Source organism: Oncorhynchus nerka, linkage group LG9b, assembly GCF_034236695.1.
Source record: "Oncorhynchus nerka isolate Pitt River linkage group LG9b, Oner_Uvic_2.0, whole genome shotgun sequence".
In the NCBI taxonomy this organism is placed as follows: Eukaryota; Metazoa; Chordata; class Actinopteri; order Salmoniformes; family Salmonidae; genus Oncorhynchus; species Oncorhynchus nerka.
Window position 1 is genome coordinate 32,387,594 of NC_088424.1, and position 11,163 is coordinate 32,398,756.

General features: G+C 42.4%; 2 protein-coding genes across 3 annotated transcripts; one reads left to right on the plus strand and one right to left on the minus strand.

Annotated features, from left to right (window-relative positions):
• Positions 1-359: 359 nt before the first annotated feature.
• On the plus strand, positions 360-4,512 carry LOC135565702 (uncharacterized). 2 transcript variants are annotated; one of them, XM_065013552.1, is made up of 11 exons: positions 360-1,197; positions 1,498-1,568; positions 1,656-1,832; positions 1,923-1,984; positions 2,067-2,153; positions 2,241-2,282; positions 2,351-2,525; positions 2,604-2,639; positions 2,739-3,291; positions 3,549-3,650; positions 3,745-4,512. In XM_065013552.1, the coding sequence occupies exons 1-7, from the start codon at positions 1,040-1,042 to the stop codon at positions 2,516-2,518; spliced, it is 765 nt and encodes a 254-aa protein (XP_064869624.1). In that variant the 5' UTR covers positions 360-1,039; the 3' UTR covers positions 2,519-2,525; positions 2,604-2,639; positions 2,739-3,291; positions 3,549-3,650; positions 3,745-4,512. The 2 variants fall into 2 exon arrangements, with proteins under 2 accessions (XP_064869624.1, XP_064869623.1); XM_065013551.1 differs by having other exon boundaries at positions 2,604-3,291.
• Positions 4,513-5,281: 769 nt separating this feature from the next.
• LOC115114651 (nicastrin-like) lies at positions 5,282-10,559 on the minus strand. The gene is made up of 10 exons (XM_065013614.1): positions 10,240-10,559; positions 8,944-9,045; positions 8,693-8,816; positions 8,401-8,527; positions 8,028-8,186; positions 7,810-7,908; positions 7,045-7,132; positions 6,709-6,875; positions 6,380-6,592; positions 5,282-6,150 (listed from the first exon to the last, which is right to left on the minus strand). Exons 1-10 carry the CDS (start codon positions 10,292-10,294, stop codon positions 6,010-6,012), a joined length of 1,275 nt encoding a protein of 424 aa, XP_064869686.1. The 5' UTR covers positions 10,295-10,559; the 3' UTR covers positions 5,282-6,009.
• Between the last annotated feature and the right edge of the window lie 604 nt (positions 10,560-11,163).

The window sequence follows — 11,163 nt, forward strand, 5'->3', positions numbered from 1 at the left end:
GGCCCCTGGTCTTCGCGGTTGAATCTGTATTTTAAATTCACTGCTCAATTGAGTGACCATACAGATAATTGTGTGTGGGGTACAGAGGTAGTCCATGCAATTTATGTGACTTGTTAAGCACATTTCCTGAACTTATTTAGGTTTGCCTTAACAAATGGGTTGAATGCGTATTAACTCAATACATTTGATTTTCATTTTTAATTAGTACAAATTTGAAAAAACAATTCCACTTTGACATTTTGGGGTATATATTTTAAATGTACCTTTATTTAACTAGGCAAGTCATTTAAGAACAAATTCTTATTTACAATGACAGCCTACCAAAAGGCATCCTGTGGGTATGAGGGCTGGGATTAAAAATCAAATTAAAATATAGGACAAAACACACATCACTACATAAAGAAAGACCCAAGACAACAACATAGCATGGTAGCAACACAAAACATGGTACAAACATTATTGGGCACAGACAATAGCACAAAGGGCAAGAAGGTAGAGACAACAAGACGTCACGTGAAACAGCCACAACTGTCAGTAAGAGTGTCCATGATTGGGTCTTTGAATGAAGAGTATTGTGTGTAGGCCAGTGACAAAAAAAACTATATTTAATCCATTTTAAATTCAGGCTGTAACAAAATGTGGAAAAAGGGGTGTGAATAGTTTCTGAAGGCACTGTATGTAATTGCATACTGCAGTACCTTCTCCTGTCCTAGACCATGTCCTGTACCAAAACCATGCTGGGAAATAGTAGAGAAGCAACATTAGATAGGAAAAAAGGCCATGTTTATTTAGTTCGCTCTCCTTTATTTAACCAGGGGCCTGTTGCACAAAAGTAGAATTAAGACATCCGGGATAAATGACTCAGCTGAGCTCAATGAAGCCAAAACATGTGCGTCCAGGCTTAATTGGTTGCACAAAGACCAAGCCAGGATGAGCAGACACGGATTCATTAAGCCAGGTGAAACCAATCCTGGATAGGTGCGCGCTCACGGCTCACTCAAATAGACCCCGCCACAGATCACAGATTAACTGATTTACCATGGCAACTAGAGCCGCGTACTTTTCCCCGTCGGAAGCACAAATCCTCATGGAGGCATACGAGGAGGTAAAATATATAATTAAGAAGAAAGGCAACACCGCCACAGTGATAAAGCAAAGAGAAAAAGCGTGGCAAAGTATTGCAGACCGCCTGAATGCGTAAGTAGTGCACAATTACACACTCACCGCTCCGCTGAAACATCACAATTACAATTCAAATATTTAATTCACATCTCCAAAAATGCAGTTGTACTGTAATTATGAAACGGTTAAATTTTTAATTGAAATGCACTGCAGATATGAGTGAAATTGTGTAAAGTAACTCCATCACACTGTATAAAGCTATGATAATTTTTTTGATATTTTTACTGAAAACAAGACAAAAATACCAAGTAAATTTTGCAGTGTGACTCCATTAAATGTGTGTGTGTGTGTGTGTGTGTGTGTGTGTGTGTGTAGATTAAACATGAACGGGCCAAAACGGACATGGCAGCAGGTCAAAATCAAATACAAGAACATTCTGCAGAATGGTATGGTCCCTGACTAATATTTAACAAAGCACAAGCATATATTGTACCCAGAAGGTGCCTGCTCACACATTGTCTGTACTGTTTTAGCAGTGAAAAAGAATACCCACAGACAAGGCACGGGTGGTGGGTCACCAAAGGCTGACCTTACCCCAGCAGAGGACATGGCCTTGGAGCTAAATAAAGGCAGGCCCGTCTTAGAGGGGATCCCTGGGGGGAAAGAGACGAGCATAGGTTCCTCCCAAGATGCCACCCGCTTCATTCAAGGTATGTCCTTCCATCTCTACATGGGATACAACCACATTCATATTGAATCAATTTGGACTGTCTGACTTTGGTTTACCTATTGCCTTGCAGTGCCTGGCAGCACTGTGTTCCTGTTAGAGCCACCAGCACAAGCACCAGACGATGCTGATCCAGTGAGTACTCCATCAAAGGCATACTGTAGGCCTGGCATGTCTTGTCTACTAGCTTCAATATGAATCCGATTAAATGTGATAGGGTGAAGGCCCCAGTGCAGCAGCAACAGCACATGATGGAGACGATGATGAGGAGGAGACCATCTCTCTGGATTCCAGAAGGCATGAGGTATCATGTTAAGACTGTGAAAGTACTATTTACTCTACAATGGTGAGGAGTCCTCATCAAAATCAAAAAATCTAATTTCTTTTACAGGACCCAGATGCTATACAGTGGGAAAACCAGCCTGGCAACATAGTGCGTATTAATAAAAGGACACCACATCCTGCCAAATTCCAGCTGCGCTAATTGTATTGTGTTCACAGAGCTCACAAGCTATCAGAAAGTTGTATGGCAACCACCTCCGGCGCCAAATAGAACTGGCAGACATAGACATTCAGTACAAGAAGAAAAAGATGGAAAATCTTGCACTGGAGTCCGAAATAAAAAAGAGGACAATTAGGAAACTGGACCTTGAAATAAAAAAAACTTGAGAGGGAGGTGAGATATGCCTTCAATGTACACTGTATGCTAACTGTAACACAAATGTATTAATCATTATTTTCTTTCCTCCCCCAGCTCCAAGAAGATGACACAGCTCAAAATAAAAATTAGGTATATTCTCGTAAAGTCAAGTGAGCCATGACATATGAGCTCTTATTGTGAGCACACAGGACGGTGGCATCTTTCTAAGTTTTTTTTTTATTTTCCCAGCAATCAGTACAACCAAGTCATCGTTATAAGGCATCGCCCTCTTTGCCCACCCCCCAGCACCAGGTGTGGCCACTAGCCTATATGAAGGCCCAAAATTGTGTGTTCCTTTCTGCTCTGACAATGGCATGCCCATTCGTGCGAGATGTGGTGGATGAAGAAGCACTTGTGCTGAGGAGAGCCTTCAGGCGAGAAAGGGTCTTCAGGGACCGGTTGGACCCACTGGCCTTCCCTGATGACCATCTATATGAAAGATACAGGTTTTCTGCAGATGGCATCAGGTATCTATGCAGACTACTGGGTCCCAGGATTAAGCACCGCACTGCACGGAGCCATGCACTGAGTGTGGAGCAAATGGTTTGTGTGGCCTTGCGCTTTTTTGCTAGTGGAGCCTTCCTGTACTCAGTGGGGGATGCAGAACAGCTGAACAAGGCCACAATTTGCCGCACAATAAGGAGTGTGTGTCTGGCTATCAAAGCATTAGCAGATGTCTTCATCTCCTTCCCTGGCCACAGAAGACTCTGTGACATCAAAGAGGAGTTCTATAGGATTGCAGGTAAGAGGATCTACAAATTACAGGACAACTGTTAACACATAGTAGGATACTCATTACTTTGTGTGACAGGTTTCCCCAATGTCATTGGTGCAGTGGACTGCACACACATTTTGTGTGTGAATTTTGTGAATAGGAAATCCTTTCACAGCATTAATGTTCAGGTGAACATAACTTTTTGATATTGTCCATTGACGAACACTCTGCATTGCCAGTGATGTGCATTGATTGGTGTAATATTCCTCATCTTATGATTTCAGATGGTCTGCAATGCTGACTGTGTGATCAGCAATGTTGTGGCAAAATGGCCTGGCTCAGTCCATGACTCCAGAATCTTTCGGGCCTCTGAAATCTATCACAAGGTAAGCCACACAACCCCTATTTATAACCATCATGGCTGTGTCAAGAATATCACTGTGTTTATGAGGTAGTAATGATGAGATTTTGTGTTGACAGGTGAATTCTCTGGTGTGTTGCTGGGAGACAGGGGGTATGGCTGCCAGCCTTTTCTCCTGACACCTTTCACAGACCCCAGGAAGCACAGCAGGCCTACAACCATGCCCATGCCAGGACCAGGGCCAGAGTTGAAATGACCTTTGGCCTCCTGAAGGCACGCTTTCACTGCCTTCACAAATTAAGGGTCAGCCCTGTTAGGGCATGTGATATTACTGTGGCTTGTGCTGTCCTCCACAATGTGGCCTGCCTGAGGAAGGAGAGGGCCCCCAGAGTGCCACCAGCCATGGACTGGGACAATCCGGCAATCTTCCCTGATGACGACAGTGGTCGGCTGCTGAGGGACCAATATGTGTTGAATTATTTTAGTTAGTATGTGTGCTTTCAATTTTGGTTAAATATGTCCTGCGGTGGCAGAGGAATTCGGGTTTTTTTGGGTTCGTTTTTTGACGAATTTGGCCTCTTATGATGTTTGTGCGGTATACTGTGTAATACAAGGCTGCAGGGAGGCTACTGCATCCATTCATTTGTCTGTTCAGTTGATGTGTATGGATTTGTCCTGCATTTATTTTAGTGTGCAGACATGCAGGGTGTGTTATACAGACCTTTGAATGTGTATGTATCATTTTGTATAATATGCTTGGATTCTGTGCTTTCCATCTTGTAGAGTCACTGTGACTTCAGTTTTGAAAGGAGCTGATGGTTTACCTGCTTTGTTTTGTCCTTATTCAATAAAGGAACATAATGTTACACATTGTGTTTTTATATTCATATGGAATGTGTATTTGTTTATATGACAGAGTACTAGGGCCACACTGAAGAAAAAGGATAAAGTCATAAATTTATGAGGCTGGTTCTTTCTGCAGAAAAGCTACATATTGTTTTTACAGTTTTGATACTTATGACAATGTGATACTTAATATTCTGGCACATCAGCATGTCTTTGTTTATGAAACCATACTGAAGTACAATTTCACGAAATGCCCCACATCTGTCATTTTAACAACTGTCCTCCTTTAAAACAACTGGTTACAATATTATGACTTGTGTTTTTTTCCCCTCTGTGGCCCTAATATTCTATCATTTTATATATAGCCTTATAGTCTATGGGAAACTGTAAATTATCTAATGATAGCAACATCTAAAAATCATTTTTTATCCAAAATCATTGAAATTAATGATCACAAATGTTTAAATAATAACAGTGGGTCTAGTTATATGTGATAACAATGTATAGTGAGCAGTGAAATAACTATTGGTTTCCATTTGTGGTGACTGCTGACTGACATTAGGGATGAGATTAAATAGATCCTGGAATTTAGCCTGGTCTGGAGCAGGCTAGCTCCACAGAATAAATCTCCATGGTAATTTATACCATAACATATCCTCCTGCCCCCTATCCATCTTTAGTGCAACCGGATTACGGATCAATTGAGCCAGGATCACCAAGATATCCTGGCTTAATCCCTTATCCTAGTTTTTTGCAACAGGCCCCAGGTAGGCAAGTTGAGAACCAGCTCTCATTTACAATTGCAACCTGTTATCAAGGCAATAATCACATTTATTCCCCAGTTGGTCAAAATCAGAGATCACCTTCACACACAAAAAAACCCTAGGTCAATTAACAATTCCATCAATACATGATTAAAAACATGTGGGCATGATGTTATTAAATCCTGCAATTTATGTCTAGACTTAAAATAAAGTTGATTTTTAAAGACTGCAACCCAAATCAAAAAAATACTATTTGGATATCTGAATGTTTAAGCATAGTAATGGTCGTTCAGCTGAACCCACATCCAAAGTCCATTTGCCCGACATAAGGTTTCATTCTCCTGAGAAATGACAGGAAAGCTATTGTACATACTACAACCGCATACTCAATAAACACACTTGCACACGCTCGCAAACACTCACCTCCCATTTGGACACACACACACGTCAAGGTCAAACAAAGTTTAGTGCCTAATCCCATGATACAGTAAACAAAACATTATTTGACAAAACAAAAAAAATTAAATATGAACATATTTTACACTGGTGGCAATCTGACCCTGTTGAGTCCACATCCATCCAGGCCAATCAAATCCGGTTATGTGTTAAAACTCATCTGTTTGAGTCCAAACGGGCCATTCACTGTGAGTTAAAACCTCAAGTTCTGCCTAACCTGTCTGTTGGTCACCCTAACCTGTCTGTCTATTTGTCTGTGTACCTATTGTGTGTAAAAAAAACTGTTTGGTTGTGAGAGTAGTGGTCGCTGGTCACAGGTTAGTATGAGGCAATCAGTATGCGAGGTTGTTGGGTTCCCTGACGGAGCTGAAGAGGACATCTGCCTTGGTACTGACAAAGTATGTGACCAGTAGCGATGTGAACAACACGGCCACTCCCACGCCTAAGGTCAGCCAGCATCTACGAGAGAAATTAAGAGGAAAGAAAAAGGTAAATAATGTGATTCTCTTCTACCATCATCTTTATCAGACAATGGACAGTCAAACATGTAAAAACAATATACAATAAAAATACAATATTTTACCACTTACACAGGCTTACTAGATTCAAACATAACTATATGAATGTATACAAAACTGTAATTAATTAAACAGATGGATCATGGTGGGAAAATTGCATGCAGTTTTACCTCCAGGTCCCGGCTGGCTACTAGGAAAATCCGAGCTTTGATGAACTTCCACTGCGATTTTGTCCATGTGGAATATTCTTTGGAAACGTAATCCCCCAGATCGAAGGCGGGGGACACTGCCTTGACCAGGCGTACTGCTGTGCGTATGCAGAAAGACTCCCTCTGGGTGCTGTTGGGTGGGACCACGCCCTGAACCCAGAGATAAGAGTACAACTGAGGGAGAGAATGAGCGAATCAGAGTGCGGTGTGGTTCCAGCAATACAAAGAAACACATTTTTAATTTGTAAACATCTATCCATCAGTACAGACAGATACAGAGCCACATTTACATATGTGCTCTCGTTCGGCAGCTCATCTGGCTTCTTGCACTGGCTCTGGGTGAGGTTGGTGGCTGTTCCCGTTAAATTAGCCAGGAGATATTGGACCAGATAGGTCAGTGCGTTAGCCTGATGGGACGACTTGGCAACACCAACGTAGTACTGGGGTGGGTTGGGCTCTGAGAGACAGAAAACACAACGCAATGAAGACCCAAGTACCTTCTTTATGGATGTGAGTGTGTCTGTGACTAGTCCATATCTGCATGGGTTTTACGACGTCAGTAGTAGCAGAATACCTCTATAGCGTCAAAGGGTGTCCTTGTGAAAAAGTATCAGACTAAAACTCACGGAGGATGTCCTTCAGTTCTGGGGCCATCACTGCCTGAAACCAGCTGTTGTTGGATCTAACCAGAAACCCATACAGCATCTGGGTCACCTGAGAGAGAGATGCACAGTGTTGGTCAAACAATTCTGCTCACTGTTCCAAAAAAGTGAATTTTAAAAGATTTTAGATGTTGAGAATGACATATGTTAACAGGCATATTGAAAGTGTCATGGAAAATAACAGACTATAACAGTATGACTGATCAGTTTAAAAAACATTTCTTACCCCTTTTTCTCCCCAATTTTAATTTTGTGGTATCTAATTGGTAGTAACAGTCTGGTCTCATCTCTGCAACTCCCGTACGGACTCGGGAGAGGCGAAGGTTGAGAGCCATGCGTCCTCCGAAACACAACCCAACCAAGCCGCACTGCTTCTTGACACAATGCCCACTTAACCCAGAAGCCAGCAGCACCAATGTGTCGACCGAAACACTGTGCACCTGGCAACCGTGTCAGCGTGCACTGCGCCCGGTCCGACACAGGAGTCGCTAGTGCGCGATGGGACAAGGACATCCCTGCAGGCCAAACCTTCCCCTAACCCGGATGACGCTGGACCAACTGTGCACCGCACCATGGGTCTCCCGGTCGCGGCCGTCTGCGACAGAGCCTGGACTCGAACCCAGAATCTCTAGTGGCACACCTAGCACTGCCTTAGACCACTGCACCACTCGGGAAGCCATGACTGATCAGTTTCACTTGTACAACACCTCATCAATCATCGAGTCTTACTGTTTTGGGGTCTGCATTGATTTTGTTTACTTGGGAGTTGTTTCCCCCAGCCTGCTTGAAGAGAGCGCAGGCAACTGCAGTAGCCACCTCGGTAAGAGACTGAAAGAGTACAGTGAGGGAGGGAAGAGAGAGAGATATTATTCTAACAGTGGACAATGTAATGGAAACTGTGACTACTACAAATAAACCCATCAGTGGGTTTACTATGGTAACAATACCTTTGCAGTATCAGTCACAAACTCTAGCTGTTCCTCTGGACTCAAGTTAGATGGATAAGTCAGGTTCAGGTGGGCAGCATTGTCATAAAAACTCTCATAGTACCTGCGCATGGGTAAACAAAAATAGCTGAAGTTGGAGACTTGTATCTCCCTCACTAACTTTAAACATCAGCTATCTGTGCAGCTCACCGATCGCTGCAGCTGTACACAGCCCATCTGTAAATAGCCCATCCAACTACCTACCTCATCCCCATATTGTTTTGATTTACTTTTTTGCACATCATTATTTCTACTTGCACATCATCTGCACATCTGTCACTCCAGTGTTAATTGCTAAATTGTAATTACTTCACCACTATGGCCTATTTATTGCCTTACTCCTACCTGTGTTCTCATTGGGACATGTCGTATGTGGCGAGAACTCTGGTGGGCTAGTTTTTGGGACCACCACAACCCCTGCCACCCTGCTGGAGGCATTCTTCATCTTCATCATGATGGACCTGTAAAATGATGACAATGTTTGAGTATGAGGGGGGCTACTAGGATATAGATAATATCATTCTGTGGTTGTGCTGAACAATAGTCACAGTGAGTGTGTTCCAACTTTGTTCTGGAGGTCAATGGAGATGGAGTTGACTGTTTTCGGCTGTGTGTGTGTAGCTTACTTGGTGAAGAGGGATGACTCCAACAGGACCATATAAGGAGGATTGGGTCCTTTGCTCAAAGGCCATTCCAGATCTGCCTCAGACTCCAAGACATGCATCACCCCTGTATCACCTGATATCGAGGCTGAGACACAGGATAGAAAAAAAAAATGCTTGTCTTAGTATGAAAATATCCAGCATTACATAAATATAGCAAGGATACAGAGCACAGTATTGTACCAAGCAGAGTGTGTGTGTGTCGTGTCACTCACACTGGCAGCCAATCTGATGTGTAGCATTGAGCAGTCGGACGCATGGTACAGTGTTATTCAGTTCGACATAAATCTTCTGCGCAACAGAGTTACAACTCACATCTGAAAGACAAAAGAAGAGAAACAATTGAATTGAAGTGACCAGTTTCTGTAATGATGTATTCCCAAGACACCAAACCAAACCAAATTGTATTGGTCGGTAGTTTAGCAGGTGTTATGGTGGGTGCAGCAAAATGCTTGTGTTCATAGTTCCTATCAAATAATGCAGTAAATGCCTATAAGCACAAAATAATATTATTTTGTACAGTAGTAGATATATAAATAGAATGTCAACAAATTTGCTTACATCCCTGTTAATGAGCATTTCTCCTTTGCCAAGATAATCCATCCACCTGACAGCTGATTAAACATCATCATTACACAGGTGCACCTTGTGCTGGGGACAATAAAATACCACCTTAAAATGTGCAGTTTTGTCACACAACGCCACAGAAGTCATGAGTTTTGAGGGAGCATGCCATTGGAATGCTGACTGTCCCCCAGAGAATTGAATGTTCATTTCTCAACCATATGCGGCCTCCAACGTCATTTTGGAGAATTTGGCAGTATGTCCAACTGGCCTCACAATCGCAGACCACGTGTAACCACGCCAGCCCAGGATTTCCACATCCAGGTTCTTCACCAGCGGGATTGTCTGAGACTAGTCACCCGGACAGCTGATGAAACTGAGTATTTCTGTCTGTAATAAAACCCTTTTGTGGGGAAAACCTATGATTGTCCCAGGCCCAGTCATGTGAAATTCATAGATTAGTGCCAAATTATTTTATTTCAATTGACTGATTTCCATATATGAACTGGAACTCGGTAAAATCGTTGAAATGATTGCATGTTGCATTTATTTTTGTTTTGTATATGTTGCCTGTATAGCCGCCCACCCACTGCTTGCCTTGAGCTCACGAGTGGTCACGCTGTGGCAGACTCAAGTTGTGGTGCCTAGCAGCAACAGTTATTAGTTTCACACGTTTGCTAGCTAGCCAGCTGGTTAACTTGGCTATCTATCTAGCTAAATGCATCACATACGGGATAAAAAAAAAACTTGCTACATAATTCGGGTTGTCTAGTGTAAAATTATAAAGCATTATAATCCAAAGGACCTCACTGTCAGCAACGTCGTTGGCTAAATAATTGGGCTATTAGTTAGCTGTAGCTTACTGACCCAAACTAAAACTGTAATAAGATATTGGTAAGTGAAAGCATGTAGCTAGTATTAACGTTACAAACTAAAGGTATTCTTACTTTTGAAAAGCCAACCAACTATGAACATAACCCATTTCGATGATTCCAAAACCATCTTCCTGGTTTCATAAAGAACAGTTAAAAACACAGGAAGCGTTGCAGTAAAACTTGTTCTGGGTTCCGATATTGCAAAACCTCATCAAAACGGCAGTGAAAACAGAACATAGAGATAGATAGAGGACTCATCTTTATAGCCATAATAGTGTCTTTGACAACATGGGCAGCGCGATTGAGTCTTCAAACCTATAGAAATCCCACCCAGTCAAAGTATGTGGCGGAGTTGAACCGCTAATGAAGCAGACCACTTCAGGTTCTACCCAATGTGACGACCCTCCCACTCTGTCTGCCGTATTCTCTTTGGTCTTGTTTCCTTATTAGGATGCCGGTGGGCGGAGTTGGGAGGGTCGTCAGCTACATGGGAAACACCTGGGCCAGGTGTCTCCCAGGATAAATAGACCTCTTCCACATTCATGGAAGAGACTCTCTCCATGCAGACACCTTTGTAGATTGTGTTGTGGTTCTTGGTGGCCTTTTGTTTGTTTGCTTTGGCACCTTTCAACACCCTGCATTATCACATTCATGCATGCAAAACACTCACTTATATTACTGATTACACACACCATTGTATATTTTCCTTAGTTGCTTTAGTTAATAAATATATATTTTGTTACTCCTTATCTCCACGTTGTCTCCCTTTGTTACGGGCATTGAGCCGGTTTGTGACACCAACCACTCCAGCTAAAAACCTCTCTGCCCCACAGGGATAAAAACTGCCACTCCAAATAAGCTCCATTCATTAAAATCACAATTTAACCAACACTCATCTATTTCTGTGACTACCTGGACCTACCATTTGGTTTTGAAGTATTGAAACAAAACCATAGAAAAAAATGTGTTGCCTTTATTTAACTTTATATGATTTGA